At 35.0% G+C, this 11259-nt stretch overlaps 1 protein-coding gene across 1 annotated transcript in view; it reads left to right on the forward strand.

The window, feature by feature from the left end:
* The first annotated feature begins 2390 nt into the window (after positions 1–2390).
* Positions 2391–11259, forward strand: part of LOC107041130 (alpha-catulin) — a 110498-nt gene continuing 101629 nt past the window's right edge. The window contains exon 1 of the mRNA XM_015261532.1: positions 2391–2629. Within this exon, the coding sequence (XP_015117018.1) occupies positions 2543–2629 (87 nt within the window). The 5' untranslated portion in view covers positions 2391–2542. The remainder of the gene's footprint in view (positions 2630–11259) is intronic.

The following is an 11259-nucleotide window of genomic DNA, read 5'->3' on the forward strand; positions in this document are numbered from 1 at the left end:
AATGTCGCGTCGGGTGCTCTAAATTCCAATTCTAAGAGAATTAGAATTTAGAGAGAAAAAATTTCCGCTTCACCCAGCCGGGAATCGAACCCGGGACCTCCCAATGTCGCGTCGGGTGCTCTAAATTCCAATTCTAAGAGAATTAGAATTTAGGGAGAAAAAATTTCCGTTTCACCCAGCCGTGAATAGAACTCGGGTCTCCCAGATACGCGCCGGGTACGCTTACCGACTAAGTTACCGGGAACCACAGAAATTCACTCTCAAATTCACCTCAAACACCGCCTAACCTCCTTTAGGCATTAAAGAATTCTAAGAGAATTAGAATTTAGAGAGAAAAAATTTCCGCTTCACCCAGCCGGGAATCGAACCCGGGTCTCCCAGATACGCGCCGGGCACTCTTANAAATTCTGATCAGGCATGTTACGCCTCTGCCTTATGTTTTTCCACTAGGGTTTCTCCGCCTTCCATCATTAGGCATTAATTAAATTTGATTTTTTGAGAGAAAAAATTAGTAACTTCTCAGCCGGGAATCGAACCCGGGACCTCCCAATGTCGCGTCGGGTGCTCTACCATCTGAGCTACCAGGACACTTACGAATTTCACTCTCAACTTGACTCATACCCGAGTGGAAATTCTGTTCAGGTCTCGATCAGAAACTGATCAAGTCCGATCCGAAATTCTGATCAGGCACGTTACGCCTCTGCCTTATGTTTTTCCACTAGGGTGGTTGAACGGTTCTTAAGTTATTCAACCTTTCGTATAAACATATTTCTCCAAATTCCTCATGAACTACTGAATGGATTTCATTTTTCTTTCTTCAAGATACTTGTCTCGGTGGCTACCATCTAGCTCTATCAAAATATGTAAACCCGTCCATACAAACAATCAGTGATATTCCCGTTTTTCCGTTTTTTAAATTTTTTGATTCTTGTACGCACGATATTTTGAGAAAAAATGAAAATAATAAGTTGAAATTTGAAAATTGAAATTTCTTTCTTTCTTGAATTTCGAAATTTCTTACAATATTGAAGATTCATATTTTGGATAGGCGCTATCGACCTATTGTACAAATCTATTTCATTAAAAGGTTGAATATCTATCTGTAGACATCCTGTAGCATGCGGTTACGGTTGTATACCTGTCACAAGGACAGGAAATTGCTATGGATCCATTCGGAAGCTTACTACCAATGGAATTTTTAGAAATAAAAAAAAGAAAAGGACTAATGACGCAAAAAGTAACGGTCACTTGCCTTCTTTCGGATGGGCTCGAACCCCTGCTTGTTTTAGTAAATAATTGAAAAATCGAATTTTCGGGTCGGGAAAAATTTTTTTTGTAAAATATACGCCATTGTATGGAGGGTATGTCCTAAGCCATTTTTTCGTATTCGCAACGGTTCCATCAATAAAAAATCATAAACAAATGATTTTTCTAGGTATTTTCGAAAATATTGATTTTTTTTTTTCGTACTTCACGTTGTGGCATGAGTTATTTATATGATACATCATGAATCATGGAAGAAAGGACTCAATTTATAGTAAATTAGTCATTTTTCAATAATTTGTTTAAATTTAAAAAAAATCAATTTTCGACAGAGAAAATATTTTTTCTGCATGTTAGAAGCAATTTGAAAAAGGTAAGTCCTTATAATATTTTCCCTAAAGTCAACCATTTGTTCATAAAAAAATTATGAAGAAATTAATTCCTCATAAATTCACCCGAAAATTAAAAAAGAGAAAATCCTGCGGATCGAAGATGTGGGATTAAATACTCGTTCTGTGCGAGTATTGAAAAATAATAAACCACCTGAAACTCTCAGGATCGAGGATAATAAAAGTTTTCTACACTGCAGTTATTTCATCGTACATTCGAAAATACCTAGAAAAATCATTTGTTTATGATTTTTTATTGATGGAACCGTTGTGAATACGAAAAAATTGCTCAGGACATATCCCCCTGGGGAAAATGGCGTATGTTTTATAGAAATAATTTTTCACGACCCGAAAATTCGATTTTTCAATTGTTCATTAAAAAATTGTTAATAACAAAAAAACTCACAGGAATTCGAGCCGCGGACCTTTATATTCGGATTCAGCAACCGAAAAACATAGAATCCAATGAAAAAATCATCGCAACCTAAAATGTGTGCAAAAACCCCCGTAGCTTACGGACTAAAATTAGAGAATTTAAAAATACAACGATTTCAATGCTTCCAATCGGAAACAAAATTGCCCAAATTCATTCATCACCCGCAAGATGTCACTCCAAGTGTTCGAAATCCACCCACAATAGCAGAGAACATCGCCGCAAAGCGTCGTCGCGTCGGCAGAGGTGGCACTGTTTCCACCCATTATGATTTACCACTGAAAACGAATCCACAGTAACTCGGTTCTCGTGGGATAAGGGTCGCAAGGGAGGAGGGGGCCGGGGTGCAACGAACCTTCGTTGGCTCTTCTCTCAAGGGCCTCGGAGTCGTCGGGAGAAAAAAAAATACAGCATACACAGACTGAAATATAGGCAAAAGTTTGTTCTCCATCGAGTCATGGAGACACCCGACCCCGTAGACCCAGCAACCCTAGAGATTAAGACCCGTAGCATAGAACAGACACTACTCCCACTAGTCAAGCAGGTAAGATATGAGTCAAAATAAAACGATGCGACAGTTGTTTGAGGGATACCGGCTGTTCACTCGCTTTATCACGTTTTCAATAAATTCTTCGCACAGTTCCTTTTGTATCTTGAGAGCACTCATCACTGGTATTTTTTTGTATTATTGATCTATTGGTGTTGTACATAACCTAATAAGTGTCATGCGGAGGGTAGAATGAATTTGATTGATAATACTTCAGAAATTGAAGAAAAAACATTTCCAGCGGAAATTATGGATTAAAAATTTGAAAAAAACGCGAAAATATTGACGCCCGAATGAGTGGAAGTATCTTGTGAGTGGTCACGGCACCCAGTGATCAGACGTGGCCTGAAATGTGACTGTAATTTCCCACTGTTTTTGTTCAATTACGTCAAGCCTAAAAAAAATTCGACATTCATTTCTTGGATTTTCGTTCCTTTTGGCTAAGGTAAAGGGGAATCCTATTCGGTATGCGGTCTCGAAGGTGACGTACGTGCCGGCTTTCATCTGATCAATTTTTTCAACGATCCAATAACATGCAGGTTACAAGCAAAAATGGAAATGAAAGTAGGATACCGTGTTTGCTGGATTTCTGGGGCATGCGCTCAATGGTCAGTGATTTTGTGGTGTTTACGAGGTGACGAGAGATATTTTTAGGGGGTGCGAATTATTATGGGCTCCAAATACATTTTTTCAATTATTTTTTATTGATTCTATTGATTAAAATGTATTTTTTCTATTGAAGATTTCCTTTTTTATTAAAAAATTTAATTTAAATGGATGAGAATGATTTTTTCAAATTGTTTTGTATTTTTATGATTTTATAAATAATTAAATGCTTGATGAATTAATTCATGAAAAAATGTTGTGAATTTTTTTTATTAAGGCGTCCAAATTAAATGATTTATTCTGGTAAAAAAAATCACAAACATATATACTAATTTTTTTACGTATCATAACATTTGGTAAATCTTACAATGTCCTTAAATGTTTAGTTTACATGAAGTGAAAAAGGAGTTAATTGGCAGAATAATCTTTTTATCTACGGCTTTCAAAAGTTCTCTGATCCTATAAGGTGGGAGAAGCCTTCTCTTTGTAGACCACAAACGAATTTTGGACGGTATTGCTCATGAATAGGACAGTGCCAAAGCACGTGATCCAAATCTTCATTTGGATCACCGCACTCACACCCAGCAGACTCAACATAACCAATTCTTGTCAAGGAGCTAGCCAGATTGTAGTGATTCGCCCTGGCCTTGTTCACCTACGAAACAATTCTTCACTTAAGTTTTGTGTATCGGCAGTACCAAGGTTTCCTGTTACTTTAAAAATAGTGTTCAACATAGTTCATTCCATTTCGAACACTCATTTCCAAAATCTTTTCTTCAGTACTGATGAAAGATTCTCCCCTATAACCCTCAGAGAAATCAGTGAAGGGGAGCAAGATCTCATGATTAAAGTAACTCTACCGTTACGGTAAATTCAAAGATTATTGAAAATTGGAAAAAAATTTCAGAAAACTCGATTAGATTCGGAATTCCAATTTTTTTCTCAATTTAATTATCATTCTGGTTTTTCAAAGATGAAATTGTTATATCAAGAATTATCTAAATTTTTATTTAATTAATTGGAAATCGACTTTGAATAAAATTCCCGATAATCGACTAATTGGAATTTATTTAAAATCTATAATGGAAGAACAAGAGTTCCCTGCACCAGAATTTTTATCAAAATGAAAAGAAATAACTAGTTCGACAAAAAGAAATTCTTTTAAACCGGAGGAAACAAGGTTGAAAAATAAATCAAAATGAGAAAATTTGGTTTAAATTGACTCCTACAAGTCTATATACAAAACAATAAGTTTTGAGAAAAAGTTACATTTGGAACTTACAACTTTTGTGATGGCTGCTAATGCTTAATTGGTTGCCGCACTATTTTACTTAACACTGAATTTAAACACATAAAAAAAATGAATTTTACACTTTTTGGTTTTTCCACCTGGTAAAGTTTATACAAAATGGAAAACTGAACAAAACAAAAAAAAGAAATAAATCTTGAATGACTTGTAAAAAAAACTCGAGTCAAAATGACTACAAAAAAAAGAGAGTTTGAAAACTCTGATTTGAAAAAATCGTTTCTGAGGGTTAATAGAAACAGTTGACTCCAGAACTGAGCTGGAATTACCACTAAGGAAAACCCAGAGTGCAAACGGTTTTATTAAATGCACTAAGGGTGGGACCTCAGAGTTTTCGGAAGGGAAAACTCGGAATCAATGACGTAAGACCTTGGGCCAGAGTCCTCCCACTCCAAACTCATCAGTCCCAATGTATCAGGGTTACTCCATCTCCTTCCACATTGAGATTTCTAAATTCTGTTGGGGTGTGGGCGGAATTTTCCAACCCCCAAGTAAGCAATGAGAATTGTTTCAGGAGTCCCATATTCTCCCTCCACAATCTCCATCTTAATTAACTTAATTCGTTAAATTGAATTACACATAATTCAAACATTTTAATTTTTCAATCATTATTATTTGAATAATTATTATCTTAATCATTCAAAGTTCTCTGAATTGAGAATTTTGAAACATCAAATATTTCATACTATTGAACATTATTGAATTGAGAGAATTGAAAGAAATAGATGTTTGATAATTAAAAAATGTTTTCAGAATTCATTATATTCTAAGTTAATTGTTGTTGGTTTAAAAAAATCGAAATTCTCTGAATTGAGAATTTTTAACCAAGTCTTAATTCAATTAATTAATAATTTTTCCTACGGAACAGTTTCGGTTTTTCAATTAGTAAAAAGAGAAAATATTATTTTGGTAAATTTATTTATCAGGACAAATTCCAAACATGGGTGTCACACAAGTGTCCCTTGATAGTTAGAATTTCCTGTTTATCTCCTTTATCTGTGTGGAGACGTAGGGCAGACACATGTGGAAAGTCTCAAGTTCACGGAAAATTTTATCGTTTTGGGAGAATTTAAGACAGACCTTTGGTCCTTAGTCGTCGACATGCAGTCGCCTGCAAGTCGTAAAAATGTACAAAATATCACCACAGGCAAACACTTGAAGAGTGCTTGGCGGCTTTTCAATTAATTTTTGTTTTTCAGTTTTATGGTTTTTCCCCGAAATTTGTTTAGGAAACGTGTACTCTAGATAATTTATTTTGTGCAGCTGCACTTTTGAACCCTGGGAAAAAACAATCATTGGAGACCATGAGAAAAATATGGAAAGATGAAAAACATCTGGTATTTTCTAGTTATTATCAAATTTACACAAAAATGAATTTAACGTATTTTTTGACGGACGTCACAGAATGTTTAAAAATCAGGATTCAACCCAGTGTCTTATGTGAAAATCAACATTTCCATTGTAATCAAAGATTAAAATCTGAATTTTTTTTATCAGATGTGAAAAAATCAAGAATTTTTTCGATACTTCATAAAAAATAATCCACCGTTTTGCAAACAAGTTTTATTATTTATTTATAAGAGGAAAACGTTTGAAAAAATATCAATATTTAGCGAAATTTAATTTAGATAATACTGATTGGGTATGAATTTTTTCAAATTTTTTCCATGGAATTTAGTTGAAAAATTTAAAAACTGAAAATATCCAAAAGTACAGCGTAGCCCGGCTGAAGGGTAGAGCTACTTTGACTGATTGAATTGGTCCATCCCCAGCCAGACGATCGGATTCTTCATTTCCATTTATACCGGTGTGGGATGGAACCTATGTAAATTTGACTGCCTCAAGACTATTCAAGCACTTGTCTCTACCATTGAGTATATACTTATTAACTCTGATGTTCATAATCGGCTTTGTCAAATATTGAAGAGCACTGAGCGAGTCGCTAACAATCAGAAATTGTAAGTCAGGATCAGCATTAACTATTTTCATAGCCTCACTGAGTGCTAAGCACTCCGCTATGTAGATAGAAGCTGTAGGATTCGTGTTAATACTAATATTTACATCAAGATATGGACAGTGACATGCTGCGCCAACTGCAATTCTAGAAACGTATAACAGAGTACTGAAGTTTTTCCAATTTATCCATATGAGTATTAGCAGACGGAATGTAGATGAAGCCCATACTGAATAATTGATCTTACAAGAGCTTGTACATCATGATGAGAGTGACTAGATCAGATCCCCATATGCCTTAAATACATTTAACAATATTGAGACTTTTCATAGCAGATTAAGAATTTTTTCAACGTGAAATTTAAACGTGAGTTTATGATCAACGATAAGCCCAAGAAAACGAGCTGTTAGACTACATCTCACTTCATGTCCTCCAATCAATAAGACCGTATCGTTAAGTGCTACACGTCTGTTAATGAAATTAATCAGTTCAGTTTTATGACGAGCCAGAGCAAGTTCAAGTTTTTAGAGATTTTGATTCATTATTTTCACAGAATATTCTATAATTCTCAAGCTTCTTGGAACTGAGAGAAGAATAGTAAAGAGCAATATCATCTGCAGATTGAGATCCAATCATTCCCGAACGAAGTCATTCTGTAATTTGCGATACATAGATAATATATACGAGAGAGAATAAGACTCCACCCTGTGGAACAGCTTTATATCGTATTCTAAGGGTGAGATTATGCTGAGATGTAATCAATTTTTCTCGTGACAGAAATTTAAGATATTTGATCATTGTGTTTACACAACCAATTAATGCGAGTTGATCTAAGAGAATACTGATGTCAACATTACCAGAAGCAGACTTAATATCTAGACAAACCGCGATGGTTACGCGGTTTCTTGTCAAATCATAGTCTACCTGCAGAAAAAGGTTACTGAGATTGTCATAATACCACCGTCCTCTATGAAATCCACTTTGCGAATAAGGAAGAACTTCTTTGCTCTCTACCCACCACTGAAGTCGGTTTTTAACCATAGTTTCCAATAATTTACTCAAACATGATGAGAGAGCGATTGGGCGAACATCACGTCCATTAGATTTGAGAATAAAATGAATGTATTGCATGGTCCTTAGGGAAACTTCCAGTGAAATACATCTCATTAAAAATATCCAATAAAATCAATTCTTATTGAGGAGATAGATTTTTCAAAACTTCATAGGTAATGCCATCTGGGCCTGGAGAGCAGTTCGTTTTACGAGAAGAAAGAGCCAGATTAATTTCAGCGAAGTTGAAGGAAGAGCTCAGAATGTCATTTTCCTTGCAAATCGATAAATATTCTGGGTCTGTGGAATACCACGGAGGAGCCACAGGGTCTAGCACTTGAGGAATACTATTTTCCAATTGGAAATGATTCTGTTTGTTGAAAGACCCATTATTTAGCCAGGCATTCCTGAGGATTTTACAAGTATTCCAACTATAGGACATATGTGTTCTAATGTCCACAGTTTTTGCAAAATTTCTAAAGTTACCTTTTTTTGCTTCCGAATAGAAGCATTGCAATCCTTCGATTTTCACATTCTCTAATTTGGATTGAAAACGATGTAGAATAGTCTGAAATGTAAAAATACATAGTTCGGCGACCATGTCGGTATGTGACCACATCCACCGCCACCTTCCCAATTTGGTCAATTTTTAGGAAATCGAGTAATCAAGTGGCTAAAGTGACTAAATAATCTGAAATTTTATCAGATTATAGGTCCTAATATGGATTAGCTTTGTGCAAAATTTGAGCCCAATCGATCCAATAGTTTTTGAGAAAAAGCAATGAATTTTGAAATAGTTTTCTGCAAATATCTTGAAAACTAGTAGATCGATTTCGATTTACTTTTTTTTTCAAAATATTCATTTTGACGCCTTCTATCTACATCAATCAAAACATATATATCTGTTCGTACAACGTTTTCGAGATATTCTCGTGTTTCCGTTTTTTCATTTAAAAAAATTGTAAATACTCTAGCTTGTGCGAGAATTCTGATATCAACTTGAAATTTGGATAGAATCTTCTTCTTATGATAGCAATGTTTCGTATTGAAGATGGGTTCAATTGTAACAGTAGTTTCAGAGATATTCGACTTTTTCTGAAAATCTTTTACACGAAATATCTTCAAAACTACGCAACCGATTTCAGGTTCTTTTTCCTCCTAAAAAAACTCCAACTTCCTCAGCCATTAATGGTCATAATAGCAATTCTAATTAGAATTAAAAAAGGAAAGAATCGTAAGAGGAAAAAAATTCTTTCACTATTTGGATAGTGTTCGGATTGTGTATCCGGTTCGGATACACAAAGTATTCTTCATCAGGGCACTCATTTATTCTCTAGATACAAAACAAAAAATATTTTCCCGTGAAATACTATTAAACATCAATTCTTATTCCGTTTATACATCTTATTTGGTTTATACAATACTATCAAACATCAATTCTTATTCGGTTTATAATGTTATTAAGACTCGTACGGCAATGGACTTGGAAATCCAAGTCCATTCACCTATGAAAAAATCCTATAGGATTTTCTATAGGATTTCCTATAGGATATTCTATAGGAAATCCCATGTATAATTCGAACATTTCCTATGGGAATTTTTTGGTGGGATTTCCTACAGAATTCACTACAGGGTTTTCTATAGAAAGTAACACACAAAATTGAGACTCGAAACAAATCGGTCACAAGAATCAGGATTATGGTCATAAATCTGATAGGAAATTCTATAGGGAATCCTATAGGAAATACTACAGGAAATGCGATAGGAAATCCTATCCGAAAAATCCTATAGAAAATGTTCGAATTCTCCATAGGATTTCCTATAGGAAATTTTATAGCATTTTTTCATACGTATTGCAGTACAAATCTTAATAAAATTATAAACCGTAACTATTTATGCACCCATCAGTGCTTCATTTTGTGACAAAAATATCTTGAACCAAAGAAATCTCAAAATTTAAAAAACCACATCAATAAACAGACATCTGTTGGAGCCCTTCATAGCCTATAAATTGGAGAAGCATAAACACTATAGCAACAGTAATTTAAAGAACTTCCGAATTAAGTATATGGGAGTAGAAAGAAATGGACTGCAGAGCTGAAATTTTGTGTATATATTCGTTGTGTGATTACAAATATCCTCTTGATCTCCCAAAAGGCTGAACCACGTAGATTTTTGAGGAGAAAATATGAAAATTGTGTCATCAACACAGAGTCTTATGGCGCCAGTTGTTCAAAAATCACAAAAAAAAAATCGACAGTGGAATAAAAATCCAAATGCTCCAAACGCACGAATAGAACCGTAAATATTTCAGGAAAATATCCTCACAATTTCATTAGCCGTCACCACAGGGATTATTTGTAATTATTGAAAATGTACGGCATAGTTCAGAATTTTAGTCACATTAGAGGTAACTGATGGCTGAACATGGCAACGTTGAGTGAGGTTAGAATGCGCGCGGCCAAGGCCATCGTGTGAACTCCGCCAAGGCATATGCAACAGATTCTATAGTACAGTATAGAATTTTATCGGGACACAAGAATTCCAACGCTGCCGAACAAAAAATACGTGGTTGTCAAATCTCTCATGAAAATTTTTATTTGTTACAAAATCCGGATAATAGTAGATTATGTCATCAGATGATAAAAGTATTATCTGGCGGATGTGGCTTGATAATCCGAACCGAAGGCGAGGATTATAATGACATTCGCCAGATAATGATTTTATCGCCGTGTGACTTATGATATTTTATGTCGTTAGGCCCGAAAACCGCGCTCTAACCGAGCAAACCGAGGTTAGAATCGCGGTTTATCAAGCCTAATGACATAAATAATATTTCGGAATAAAAATTATTTGGAATTGATTCGTCATGACTAATAAGTGCGAAGAAACTCAAACGACGAAATTTCAAAACACCAGTGAACTTTTCCTCATTTTCATTATTTTTTGTCAAAGAATGCAGCCCAGTCAGCCAAGTTGTTGACAAGTTGTCGAAAAGAGAATGATGGTTTTTGGTGTTCGTTACAAAACGTTTTTTTTCTTGGATGGGTCGGATCCCCCCTTTACTTATCAAAATTGCAAGTTGCTCAATAGAAGAAAACTGTCCATTTGATATTAATAAACAATTTATTTGGATCAAATAAAGAATTATGAACAGTAGAGAAACGTTAATGTAATATAAACAGAAGCCCAAATATTTTTATGTTCGAAAACTGCTTTCACCTGTCTGTAAACTAGATCGTTGACGGTACGCCATGTTTTTTATTATGTTTTACTAGAGTTTTTGTAAACGAAAAGACTTTTCGTTTACAAGTTTCGACTTTTCGTCGGAACACCCGTGGTAAACGAAAGTCTTTTCATTTACAAGTTTCGACGTTTCGTTTACTAGTAAAAGAAAAGGCACTTTTCGACACGGGCTGAACGTAGCAGCAGTGACAAAAATATATAATTAAGGGTAGCACTGAACATAAAAAATCTCACGGGATTTCTTCAAGTACAATCTAGATCACTCGTGATTTTTCTCAGATTATTCCTAGTTCTGTCAAATTTATCATTGTGACGAAATTGCAGGCTAATTCGCCACTTGATAACAGCAGTAGGGTAATTGCATAGGCTAGAGACAGAGGGACATTATTTCGAGAGAGAAACCCTATTCCAAAGTGTGTTCCTCTCTCTCTCTCTCTCTCTCTCTCTCTCTCTCTCTCTCTCTCT

This window comes from Diachasma alloeum, unplaced genomic scaffold (assembly GCF_001412515.2).
Source record: "Diachasma alloeum isolate Michigan unplaced genomic scaffold, Dall2.0 Dall_scaffold_00355, whole genome shotgun sequence".
Taxonomy (NCBI): Eukaryota; Metazoa; Arthropoda; class Insecta; order Hymenoptera; family Braconidae; genus Diachasma; species Diachasma alloeum.